At 45.7% G+C, this 12,969-nt stretch overlaps 1 protein-coding gene across 6 annotated transcripts in view; it reads right to left on the minus strand.

Moving 5' to 3' along the window:
* LOC149439062 (protein DOP1B-like) overlaps positions 1-12,969 on the minus strand; it is a 657,792-nt gene that overhangs the window by 635,366 nt on the left and 9,457 nt on the right. For all 6 annotated transcript variants that reach the window (XM_089659538.1, XM_089659534.1, XM_089659535.1 and 3 more), the window contains exon 2: positions 8,792-8,870. In XM_089659538.1, the coding sequence (XP_089515664.1) occupies positions 8,792-8,850 (59 nt within the window). In that variant the 5' untranslated portion in view covers positions 8,851-8,870. The remainder of the gene's footprint in view (positions 1-8,791; positions 8,871-12,969) is intronic.

Consider the following 12,969-nt stretch of genomic DNA (forward strand, 5'->3'; position numbering starts at 1 on the left):
AGGAACCTTCCCTTTGTGATAACATTTTTCCCTTTCTGTTTCAGTTTTCTCCCCTTGTTAAGTGGTCTTCCCATTCTCCCCTTGGTAAAGCTGTATATGTTTAGCAGCTGTTATGTAGACAGGCATTCTACACTGTTTGTTTAGAGTAATGTGAACTTGTAGTCTTTCACTTCTATAGAGTTCATACTGTATTGTTGGGTTGTAGGGTTTTGTTGTGGGTGGGGAAAACCCAGGGTGACAGGCTGTCTGGTGGGGGTGGGGGTGAAGCTGTATATACTGAACTGTGTTCAATAAAGATTGATTCATTTCACCCTACACGAAGTTCCAACTCGTGGTTTGGGATAGCAGGGAAGGATTGGTTTTGAGCTCTAATACTTGCCTTGGCAGAGCGCTGGAAGACTTGCAGGACAAGGGGACCATTGGCTGAGACGCATTGTTCCGCACGAAGAAGCCCAGGCAGAATGGTTCCGCCAAAAGTGGTTGGCAGCGGTGGGATCTTTCCTCATTGTGGAGAAGGTCCAAACCACCAACCAGGATCCCATCTTTTTCATGGAGACGTCCCTGCTCGGCCAGATGGATATACGGGACCTCCGGAAGCCAGCTCTCCAAAGCCTGCTTGTTGCTCAGGGAGGTATCGCTGGCTCCAAGACCAGAGAGGAACAGTTGGACGAAATTATGGCCCTGGACCAAGCAGATGCGCACCCCACTTCACCTGATGCATACTCCGCTACGCTTGAAGCAAACACTGCTCCGCCAGAAGCGAACTCCGCTTCATAGGAGGAGTTGGAGGAACAGAGCAGCTCATCGGCCCCTGAAACGCCAGGCCCACTTAGCACCGTACGGAGACCCCTATACCATTCGGATTTACGACAAGAGGTGGAGTGATGTTTGGCTCTGTTCGGCAGCGCTCCCACCTCCGAACAGATTTCCAAGGCCCTGGATGATGCCACCCAACTGCAGCTTAGTTGCTCCCGGTCATCAATCGAGGGCTCGGTCTGGGATGGGATTATCTCCCGCCTTCTCCAGACCAAAGAAAATTCCCTATGCTGCTTCTAAAACGATCTCAGAGGCAGATGGGGACACTGACAGCTTTCTTCAGGACTTTGAACGGTTGTGCACCATCCATGGTTTGGCAGCCCAAGACCGGGTCCCCATTTTGAGCAGCAAGCTGACCGGTCGGGCTGCAGACGCATTCAGGACTGTACCCAACAGCTACTGCTTGGATTATGATTTTGTTAAGGAACACTTGCTGGCCCGTTACGCTCTCACCCCAGAGGCGTACCGCTTAAAGTTCCAGACACTCAAGAAGAAACCCCAGGACAACTTCACTGAATGGGGACATCAGTTACAACACGCTGCCCGCAGCTGGGTCCGAGGGTGTCAGATCACCAAGCTGGAGGAACTGTTGCAACTGCTGTTACTGGAGCAGTTTTACAATGGACTTCCAGGGGATGTTAGACACTGGGTCCGGGACAAACACCCCCTAACTTTAGCCGACGCTAGTCGCTGGGCAGATGAGTACCTGGACAACATGAGGCTAACCGAGCCCGCCATTCCCCTTGCACCTCATCTACAACCAGTGGTGCCCACTCCGGTTACCCGAGAGTGCCTCTGACCACCCACACCTTCTGACCCAAAGTGGTCTGGCCCACTCTGTTATGGCTGCAACCAAACAGGGCACATCCGCATTCATTGCCCCAGAATCCACCAAGGCCCCAGAGCAGCCAACCCCCTCGGGGCACTTCCAACCGACCCACCACTCCCTGTGGCCGAGCCTCTGCCTACTCCCTACAGGACCACCCCAGTGACACCGCCTCTTCATGGAGGAATTTTACAATTGAGGATGAGGACATCGGGGTATTTCATGAGGCTAACCCTCTCTAGGCTGCCACCCCAGACAATCGCAGACATCACCAACAGGTTGTCCATGTTAACGGCCGTCGGGCCCAAGGATTACGAGACATTGGGACCACACTCACCCTAGTCCAACCCCAACTGGTACCAGACTGGGCCAAGACCGGGCGGTCTGTGGCCATACGGGTAGCGGGAGGCCATGTCTACCGGATTCCTACCGTAAGGGTTCATCTGGCCTGGGGGGCCGGGGACGTTGAAATTGTAGTAATGAAGAACTTGCCAGCTGAGGTTCTCCTTGGAAATGATCTGGGAGTCCTGGTCTCCACTTTTGGCACCGAGACCCCTGCTGAAGCTCATCCAGTCAGCACTCGCCACCAAGCTAGAGAGCACGCTGCCACCTGCTGAGGTTCCGGTAAGAGTCGAATACCCACCCTCTGCTGAGCTTGTCCCTGCCCTGACCTGGGATCCTCCCGCTGATTTCGCTAAAGAAAGTGATGGGACCTTAGACCCCTATAGACGGAGGGCTGGAAGTGATCCCGGGGGATTCAGAGATGTGAGGTATGAGTGGAACCAAGGCAAATTGTACAGGGTCCACGGGGGAGCAGGGATGGGCGCTGACCAAATACCTCACCGGCAGATGGTAGTACCGAGGAAGTATCGGCGTGACCTCCTCCAGATTGCGCATGATATTCCCCTTACTGGGCATTTGGGCAAGCGATGGACCCTGCATCACTTAACCCAGAGTTTCTTCTGCCAGGAGTATTGGGGAACGTTCGGAACTACTGTCGGTCTTGTGAGGTCTGCCAGAAGGTAGGGAAGCAGGGAGACAGGCCCAGGGCCACTCTGAGGCCCCTACCCATAGTCAGGGAACATTTCAGTCGTATCGCCGTGAACCTAGTGGGGCCCCTGAAACGGCCTAGTCTCACAGGCAAGACGTATATCTTGACCATTGTCGACTATGCCACCCGGTATCCGGAGGCCATAGCGCTGAGAGATGTGCAGGCAGAAACAGTTGCTCAAACCCTGCTGCAGATCGTTACTCGGGTAAGATTTCCTCGGGAGATCCTGACCGACGAAGGCACGCAGTTCACGGCCGAGCTTACCCAACAACTTTGGAAGTTCAGTGGGATCAGACCGCTGTACAGCTCTCCCTACCACCCCCAGACCAATGGGCTCTGTGAATGGTTTAACAGTACGTTAAATAAATAAATAGTGTAGCGCTCAAAATAAATAAATATGTAAATAAATATGTTTATATCAACATAAATAAGTGCTCAATTCATATAATGCAATCTAAAAACTCTCCACAAATATCAAAGAATAATAATAAATAGATAATTAATAATAAATACCGGGGTATCCTATAAAACTCAAGTGATCACACTCTAAATAAATATAGTGTCTCAATAGATAATAAGATACGTGCTTATAAATGAGAAAATGGTGACCAGGTTGTATCACAGCCTATATAAAGATAAAAAGTGCTGTAGTGCCAAAAAAAAAAAGTGCAAAAAACGTTTATCCAATCCTTCTAAAAATCAATTGAAAACAATGTCCATCATGTGATAAATATATCCATGCAATATATAGTGGTAATCAATAGGTGATTGGTGCCAAAATCCTCTCCTATCGGTGGCTAGATTTCCTCCTCACCTCCTCCCAGTGACCCCTAGGGGCCAGCAGGCTTGCAGGATCACCCTGGATCCTTAATTCAAATGGGCCAGCAGCTTTCCTCCTTCATTGGATTCCTTTATTGGCCTCCTATTTCCCTTGTTCAGCCAAGATGCCTCTGAAGAACAATGGCTCACCAGTCCAGTGAGCCAAGAAATAGAACACCCTCTAAGTGTAGTATTAAATGACTCCTTTATTCAAAGATAAGAGTAACAACACTCACATTTCCTGGCAGTCCTCCCTCCTCACCGATGTGTGGGTACACTGCATGTGAATGGGACTTCCTAGGTGTAGTAAGATGGCGTCGCACGCCGGAAGTGCGTCACCGCGCACCGGAAACTGCGGGTTCGCGAGATCTGGCAGGTGTTACGCAATGGGAGAGCCTTGTGACGAACTGTCCCTTTGTGATAATATTTTGCCCCTTCTGTTTCAGTTTTCTCCCCTTGTTAAGTGGTCTTCCCGTTCTCCCCTTGATAAGTGGTCTTCCCATTCTCCCCTTGGTAACGCTGTATACATTTAGAAGCTGTTATGTCTACACTGTTTGTTTAGGGAAATGTGACCTTGTAGTCTTTCACTTCTATAGAGTTCATACTGTATTGTTGGGTTATAGGATTTTGTTGTGGGTGGGGAAAACCCGGTGCCAGGAGGTCTGGTGGGGGTGAAGCTGTATATACTGAACTGTGTTCAATAAAGATTCATTCATTTCACCCTACACAAAGTTCCAACTCCTGGTTTGGGATAGCAGGGAAGGATTGGTTTTGAGCTCTAATACCTGCCTTGGCAGAGCGCTGGAAGACTTGCAGGACAAGGGGACCATTGGCTGAGATGCATCACTCCGCACGAGGAAGCCCAGGCGGAACGGTTCCGCCACATGCTCTCATTAACATCAATGGAGCTGTTGTTGAGCGTGTTACAGCTTTATGTTTCTTGGAATCCACATTTCTGAGGATCTCACCTAGTCTCTGAATTCTTCCTTCCTGATCAGAAAGGCACAACAGTGCCTATATTTTCTGAGGAAACTTAAAAAATCAGTCTGTGCTACAGGATATTGGAGAATTATTATTGTTGTACTATTGAGAGCATCCTCACAAGTTGCATCTTAGTGTGGTACAGCAGCTGCACTGCTTCAGTCCGCAAAACCCTTCAGAGGGTGGTGAAAAACGCCCAACGAATTATTGGTGTTCAGCTTTCCACCTCTGAGGACATTTACAAAAAACGCTGTGTACAAAGGGCGAGGGGCATCATTAATGATGCCTCTCACCCTAACCATGGACTGTTTATACTCCTTCCATTGGGCAAACGATACAGGTGTCTCAGAGCCCGTACAAATAGACTGATAAATAGTTTTTTCCCTGTGGCTGTTAAAGCATTAAACAGCTAATCATTAGACAATATTTGAATTACTGTATATTTCATCCATTAATGCACTACTTATTGCACCGATTATAGTATTACTGTATATTCCATACCCCGATTTTTGTTATATTGTTATTTATTGTAAATGGGCCATTTATGCACTTCTGGCTGGATGCTAACTGCATTTCATTGGCTCTGTACATGTACTTTGCACAATGACAATAAAGTTGAATCTAATCTACTTTGGAAGAATGTCCCTTACATTGGTGTCAGTGGGAAGAATTCTCTTTACATTGGTGTCAGTGGGAAGAATGTCCCTTACATTGGTGTCACTGAGAAGAATGTCCCTTACATTGGTGCTAGTGACAAAAATGTCCCTTACATAAGTGTCAGTTGGAAGAATGTTCCTTACATTGGTGGTCAGTGGGAAGAAAGTCCCTTACATTGGTGTCAGTGGGAAGAATTCTTCTTACCTTGGTGGTCACTGAGAAGAATGTTGGTGTTAGTGGCAAAAATTTCCCTCACATTGTTGTCAGTGAGAAGAATGTCCCTTACATTGGTGTCACTGGGAAGGTTTAGGGGTCTGAAAAGACATCACCTCTGAGGAATCAAAGGACAGATCTCTGATTTCCATCAAAGCCCCAGAAACATTTCCTTCTATGGATTTACCTTCAATAAAAATTGGTTGTACACTCATTTTATATTCCACAAAATAATAACTTTAAAACAAAAAACGACAACAAATAAGAAAAGCCCCGGTGACCTAATGAATAAGGCATTGGCCTCCTAAGCCAGGGATTGTGGGTTCGATTCCCACCTGGGATGCTTCATACTTTTCTGAACAAAGAATACGGAGAACTGACACTTCATCTCAGGTTTACCTTAAAAAAAAAACCTTCATTAACCGCTTTCCCTCCACCCTTTGGCTGAAATACTGCTGCAGGGCGGCACAGGTACACAAAATCACAAATATATACGTGCTTTTGAAGCACTAGGTAGGGGGCACGCGCACTCCCTACCCGCGCCACCATTCGCAGTCTTGGCTGTCAATCACTGCGTGCCGGCCGGTGATTACTCACGGGCACCAGGTGATTGCCGAGTATCTCCAACGGGGGAGAGACCTGTGTATAAACAACACAGATCTCTTCCCTGTCAGCTCCTGCAAACTGTATAGCAGAGCCATACAAAGCAGTGTGCTTACAGTGGAAAGCACACACACAGCACACATTTAACCCTTTGATCACCCCAGATGTTAACTCCTTCCTGCCCAGTGTCATTAGTACAGTGGATGTCAGTGACACCAAGTCAGTTCCCCTCAGTGTCAGAATGCCTGCCGCAGTCCTGTTATAAGTCACTGATCACCATTACTAGTAAAAAAAAGTAAAGTACAATAGTTATGTCATCTCCATTTAGCGGCCAACGTGCAGAGTACTTCGTTCAATGCTATCCCACTAGAGGGCTCAGGAGAAACCCCCAGCAACCTGCAAGAAGTGGCCAGGGTTGCAACTGCCTAGGGGCCTCCTCAGAGTTCAATCTGCCACTGCCAGTGAGATCAAAATCCCACAAGAATGCCCTCTTGTAATGGGTCTGAGTGCATTCTTGAGCGGTTTCCAACACCCAGACCTGCTGAAAGGTGTGCTGACATCTTTTTTTCACACAAATAAAGCTTTCTTTGGTGGTATTTGGTCAACACTGGGTTGTTTATTTTTTATTATAAAAATTAAAAAAGATCAAACATTTTGAAAAAAAATATATTTTCTTTCTGCTATAAAACACACAATAAAAAAAATTTAAACTTTACGCCAAAATGAATTCTGCTACATGTATTTGGTTAAAAAAAATCCCAATCAGTGTATATTGGTTTAATGGAAATGTCTTGCGAGCCAGAAAGTAAACAAAAACTCCTTATAAATACACTCTATTAATGGATCGCAAACCTATAGCACATAACTACCAATGTGATAGACCGCAAAAATAAAATATATAGTGTTGCGCTCCCAAACCTCAAATCAATATATTATTATTTGAATTTGATCTCTATTTTAAAGATTTCAGTAATTAAGAATGATGTGTACGAATAAACTTATATACTAATATTCTTATACTTTGAATTAATACAAATAATTAATGTGCATGAAAAAATAAACTGCAAATAAATAACAAAAAATAAAATATAAAAATAAAAATAATAAAAAATAAAAATAAAGATAAAAATAATGTCCCAAAAAAGTGACTTTGTGCTGGAAAATCTTCAATTTACAATGATTGGTGACTGCTTGTGAATCCTCCCTCAAGTCAAGATGTGCGCTCACCTCATAAGAAGCCTGCAATTAGGCTATATAAACTTGTGGTTTACCTCCTTTGGAACCTGCTTGTTTAGAACTCCTGCTTTAGGATATCCATGGTGTGCAACATATGCTATAGGATGAATCTCCTCTCCAGCGGGTGCAATTCGTCTATTTTTTCATATATTAGGTGTGCGGATAGTGATAGCACAAATACAATCCAAGACCGCCGCTGATTGTCGGAGCTGTGTGCTCGTGGTCCGGCAAACATACTTACTCCCTCCGAGTGACGTTACAGTCCCACCCCTACGCGTTACGCCACTGGTCACGTGGCTTCATCAGGGGGATTTGATTGATTCAAATCCCCCTGATGAAGCCACGTGACCAGTGGCGTAACGCATAGGGGTGGGACTGTAACGTCACTCGGAGGGAGTCAGTCTGTTTGCCGGACCACGAGCACACAGCTCCGACAATCAGCGGCGGTCTTGGATTGTATTTGTGCTATCACTATCCGCACACCTAATATATGAAAAAATAGACGAATTGCACCCGCTGGAGAGGAGATTCATCCTATAGCATATGTTGCACACCATGGATATCCTAAAGCAGGAGTTCTAAACAAGCAGGTTCCAAAGGAGGTGAACCACAAGTTTATATAGCCTAATTGCAGGCTTCTTATGAGGTGAGCGCACATCTTGACTTGAGGGAGGATTCACAAGCAGTCACCAATCATTGTAAATTGAAGATTTTCCAGCACAAAGTCACTTTTTTGGGACATTATTTTTATCTTTATTTTTATTTTTTATTATTTTTTATTATTTTTATTTTTATATTTTATTTTTTGTTATTTATTTGCAGTTTATTTTTTCATGCACATTAATTATTTGTATTAATTCAAAGTATAAGAATATTAGTATATAAGTTTATTCGTACACATCATTCTTAATTACTGAAATCTTTAAAATAGAGATCAAATTCAAATAATAATATATTGATTTGAGGTTTGGGAGCGCAACACTATATATTTTATTTTAGTGTATATTGGTTTGTATGAAAGTTATAGCGTTTACAAACCATGGTATGTATACTGGAATTTACACAGCTGTAGACGGTATACTGGTCATGGCTGCGATCAGCAACTTATAGTGGGAATGTGATAGTGTGGCGGAAAATCTAGTGCTAGCTGATGCTGACAGGGAGGGACACTAACTGATACTGACATCATAAGTGGCACTAATACAGTGATCAGTGCTAATACTATACACTGTCACTGTACCCTGGCTGGGAAGGGGTTAACATCTAGGGTGATCAAGGGGTCAATTGTGTGCCTATCAATGTATAATGTGTGTAATATGTGCTGCCTTTACTATAGTTTATGGCTGTTTATAAACAGCCAGATTTCTGTTCCCTATACAGTTGTTTCATAAACACAGAATTGTAAACACAGCCGATTTCAGACAAAATCATTGGCTGAAAACAGCTACCAAAGTTGCGCTGTGTCCAATCACAGCATGGCTCAAGCGGGGGAGCATGCATGCGCACCCCAAACCTAGAAGTTTGGTCGTGATGTGTCAGAACGTTGCCTGGCCTGCCTGTGCTGTTAAGAAAGAGAATATGTTGCTTACCGGGTTTTCTCCAGAAGTCTCTCCAGAACATTCAAAAGGAGACCAAGGCAAAGCTTCATGTCCGGAGTTGCTGAGCCAGCTGTAAAGCAAGAGAAGAAAATAAAGTATTATTATTATGCAGTATTTATATAGCGTCACCAGTTTGGTCAGCACTATACACTATAAAGGGAGACAGTACACGAGACAGTACAGTAACAATACAATACAATATACGAGGGGTCCAAGGGCCCTGCTCCTTGGAGCTTACAATCTAAGAGGGAGGGGGTAGTGGTACAGGAGGAAATAGCTGTGGGGGATGGAGTAGTAGGAAGAGTGGAGGAGATCAGTAATTAGGTGAGGGCGGGGTAGGCTTCCCTGAAGAGATGGGTTTTCAGGGTGCACCTAAAGGTGAGGAGTGTAGGTGATAGTCTGATGGATTGGAGTAGTGAGTTCCAGAGGATGGGGGAAGCCCTGGAGAAGTCCTGGAGATGGGCATGGGAGGAGGAGACCAGGGAAATAGAGAGTAGGAGGTCTTGTGAGGAGCGGAGAGTGCATTTTGGGTGATATTTGGGTATCAGATCGGTGATGTAGTTTGGGGCAGTATTACTGCAGTATTGCAGTAGTGTTACTGCAAGCTTTGCTTTGGCTATGAAAAATGAAGATGGTTCCACCAGTTGTTTCACTTCAGAATAAATGTCATCTCTTTGTGTCTATTGTGTAGGTTTCATACTGAAGTTTTTAAATGATGCCAAACAGCAGTCGGTCAGCACAGAGTGACCAGATGAAACAATGCTGCGTGTATCAGAGGTGTGGACATTTTTTAAATAAACTATATAGGAGTCCCAATCTACGCTCATGACAATCTGCTTGTCCTGATAAAGAAAAAATACATTTGAACCAAAACCGTATTTAAAACTGAGATGATTTTTAGGAATGTCTGGGTCTATCCTTTATCCTTTTCGCTGCCAGAGCCCTTTTTGTGTTTTTGCACACGTTTAGAAAATAATTTTAGGATTGAAGATTACAAAAAAAAACCCCAAACATTATATATTTTCTGAAGGCAGAGACCTTAGAGAATAAAATAGCGGTAGCTTCATTTCAGTAAAAGATACACTTCATTTTAGGGCACAAAATAGCAATAAATTACCCTTTTTGTTTTTGGTAAAATATAAAAGACGAGGTTGCTACGAATAAATAGATATCCAGCATGTCAAACCTTAAATATACATGCGCTCGTGAAATGGCAACAAACTTTAGTGCCCCATATTTTGTATAGGTGACGCTTTTAAAGCCCCTTATATGTCATCAGTGTACTGTTACAGAGGTCTGGGGCTAGAATTATTGCTCTCACTCTGGCGTGCGCGGCGATATGTAACATGTATAGCAATTGATGTTTTCATGCGACAAAAAGTCCCCTATGTGATGATTTTTGTTCACAGGTTCCCTTTATTGAGACATCCAGGGTCCAAAAGACCTTGCATGTCTCCCTTGTACTCCACTGGATGTAATGCAGTGCATATCACATTGCATTACATTCTTCCTTGGTCCCGATGGCCGGGAAATCTGTCAATGGGGACCCGGAAATGACGTCAGAACATAATTTCTGGGTTAGGACAAGAAGAGGAAGGGAGTGGAAATGTCCGCTCTCCTCTATCCCCTCTACACGCTGGCATCCGCTGAACTGGTCTGGCCCACAGATGGACAAGTGGAGTCTGGGAGACATAGCGGGCAAGACAGAGGCACAAGGGATGGTGGACGAAGCTATTACTGTGGGCTGTGTGGAATCAATCGGCGGCAGCATCAGCATACCCGAATACTTCCACCTGACAGGTGAGTTAAATGTTTCAAAAAACTACCTGTCCAGCGCCCAAAATTACATATCCCGAGTGTTGGACGATACAAAGTGAACATCCCTGCAGAATGTGAAGTGTAGAATTTCCTTCATTAAATCTACTGACTTACACTGCAATGCATGCTCACTGGACACATGCTCAGTATATGGCTTGTGGACTCCTGATCATCTCTCCTAATCAGCTTGTTAGCCATTCAATTCCAGAACCAAAGGCAGTGACCTGCAGGTGCCTCTATAACATCCTTCAACTTCTAGGAAGAGTTTACACAAGACCCTGGAGGGTGACTGTGGGAATTTGTCCCATTTGTAAGGTCAGGTACCGGTGATGGATGAGAAGACCTGGCTCACACATTGGGTCTCACATTGGGTGCCAGAAAAAAAGACCTGGCTTGTCCTGGCCATTCCAATTCATCCCCAAGGTGTTCAGTAGGGTTGAGGTCAGGGCTCTGTGCAGGACACTCCAGTTCCTCCACACCAAACTGGTCATCCATGTCTTTGTGAAGCTGGCTTTGTACACAGGGGACAGTCATGGAGGGAACAGAAAAGAGTACTCACCAAAATGTTACCAAAAATTTGTAAGAATATGATTGTCTCTAATGTCTTTGTATGGAGTATTACTGGGACCCTTCACTGGAGACACCTGAATTCCAACAATGAAAGGGAGGGGGGGGGGGGGGGGGGGTCATACACTTTTATGCAAATAGTGCAGGGATGGAAAAAAACTCAAATTACATCACCGGCCGCATCAGCATTAACCACTTCAGCTCCTAAAGTGTTTACCAACTTCGTGACCTGGCTATTTTTTACTATTTAGCACTGCGCTACTTTTAATGGGAATTGTGCAGTCATGCAACGCTGTACCCAAATTAAGTTTCTATCGTTTATTTCACACAAATAGAGCTTTTTTATGGTATTTAGTCACCACTGTGGTTTTTATTTTTTGCTGTATAAATGAAAGCAGACGCATTTTTGAAAAAAATATATATATTTTTACTTTCTGTTATAAAACTGTCAGGGCAGGGCTGTGGAACGGACAGGTAGGCCTAGTGGCAGGGTAATGCACTGGCTGACGACAACCACCACCAACAGACCGGAGTCCCTCAGGGCGCGGAGTCTAAGTCCCAGGCTGCCCTTCACCAGGGCCCCTGATGGTGGGGATGGACTTGACGCAGCCAGGAACCAGGTCGCGGCCCCCGAGACACCCCAGCTGCGGTAATGGCTGCCGCCAATGGCGTGTAGCTGGTGAGAATGACAATAGCGTAGTCAGACAAGCCGGGTCAACAACAACGGGACAAAACAGTACAGAACAGTAGACAGAGAATCACAGGTCACAGGCCGGGTTCAGCAACGGAAGGTCAGATCAAAGGGAAACACAGAGAATGGTCTTAGTCACAAGCCGAGTCAGAATACCAGAAGAGTCACGAGCGTATACACAGAGCTGTAGCAAGACAAAGACACAAGACACAAGTGCAAAGAGCATGTGCAGATCCCAGGCTTATATGTACTCAGCCACACCCCTCTGGGGGATGGACCTCAGAGACCTGAAGGCATAAAAGATTCCCATCATGCTCAGCAGAAATCCAAGATGGATGCCAGCACATGGAGTAACATAACCTCTGGGAAAAGGTAGGACCTTGACAGTACCTCCTCCTCAAGGGCCCCTCCCCCTCCGTGGCTCAACAAAAGGTTTCAGAGGAAAGCGGGTATGAAACGCGCGGAGGAGGGCAGGAGCATGGACATCCGCGGAAGGAACCCAGGAACGCTCCCCATTGGGAATGGGTTGCAGAAGACCCATTGGAAGATGCCGTGGAGATTTATTCTGGGCACAGATCGAACATGCCGCTACATAAGAGGCGATGTCGGCACGGAGAGTTGGCCACCAGAACAACCGAGAGACGACCCAAGACAACTGGTTCCTCCCCGGATGCCCGGCAGTTTTGGAGTTATGGTAGGTACGCAGCAGACGGGTGCGCAACCCCTCGGGTACAAAACATCTACCCTCCGGTCTCTCGGGAGGAGCGTCAGTTTGAGCTGCCAAAATCTGCTCCCCAAGGGGAGAAGTCAGACTGGTACGAATGGCAGCCAGGATCTGATCCGGAGGTATGACCGAGGTTGGCTCAGAGTCCTCCCTGGACAACTCAGAGTATTGCCGCGATAATGCATCAGCCCTGACATTCTTGGAACCAGGCAAATAGGAGACCACATAGTTGAACCGCGACAAGAACAAGGCCCATCTGGCCTGACGGGGTGTCAATCTTTTGGCCTCCGAAAGATAAGTCAGGTTCTTATGATCGGTAAGAATGAGGACCGGAACCGCGGAGCCCTCGAGCAGGTACCTCCATTCCTT

The sequence above is a fragment of the Staurois parvus genome, unplaced genomic scaffold, assembly GCF_062004578.1.
Source record: "Staurois parvus isolate SC_StPar_1 unplaced genomic scaffold, SC_StPar_1.0 ptg001162l, whole genome shotgun sequence".
Classification (NCBI taxonomy): Eukaryota; Metazoa; Chordata; class Amphibia; order Anura; family Ranidae; genus Staurois; species Staurois parvus.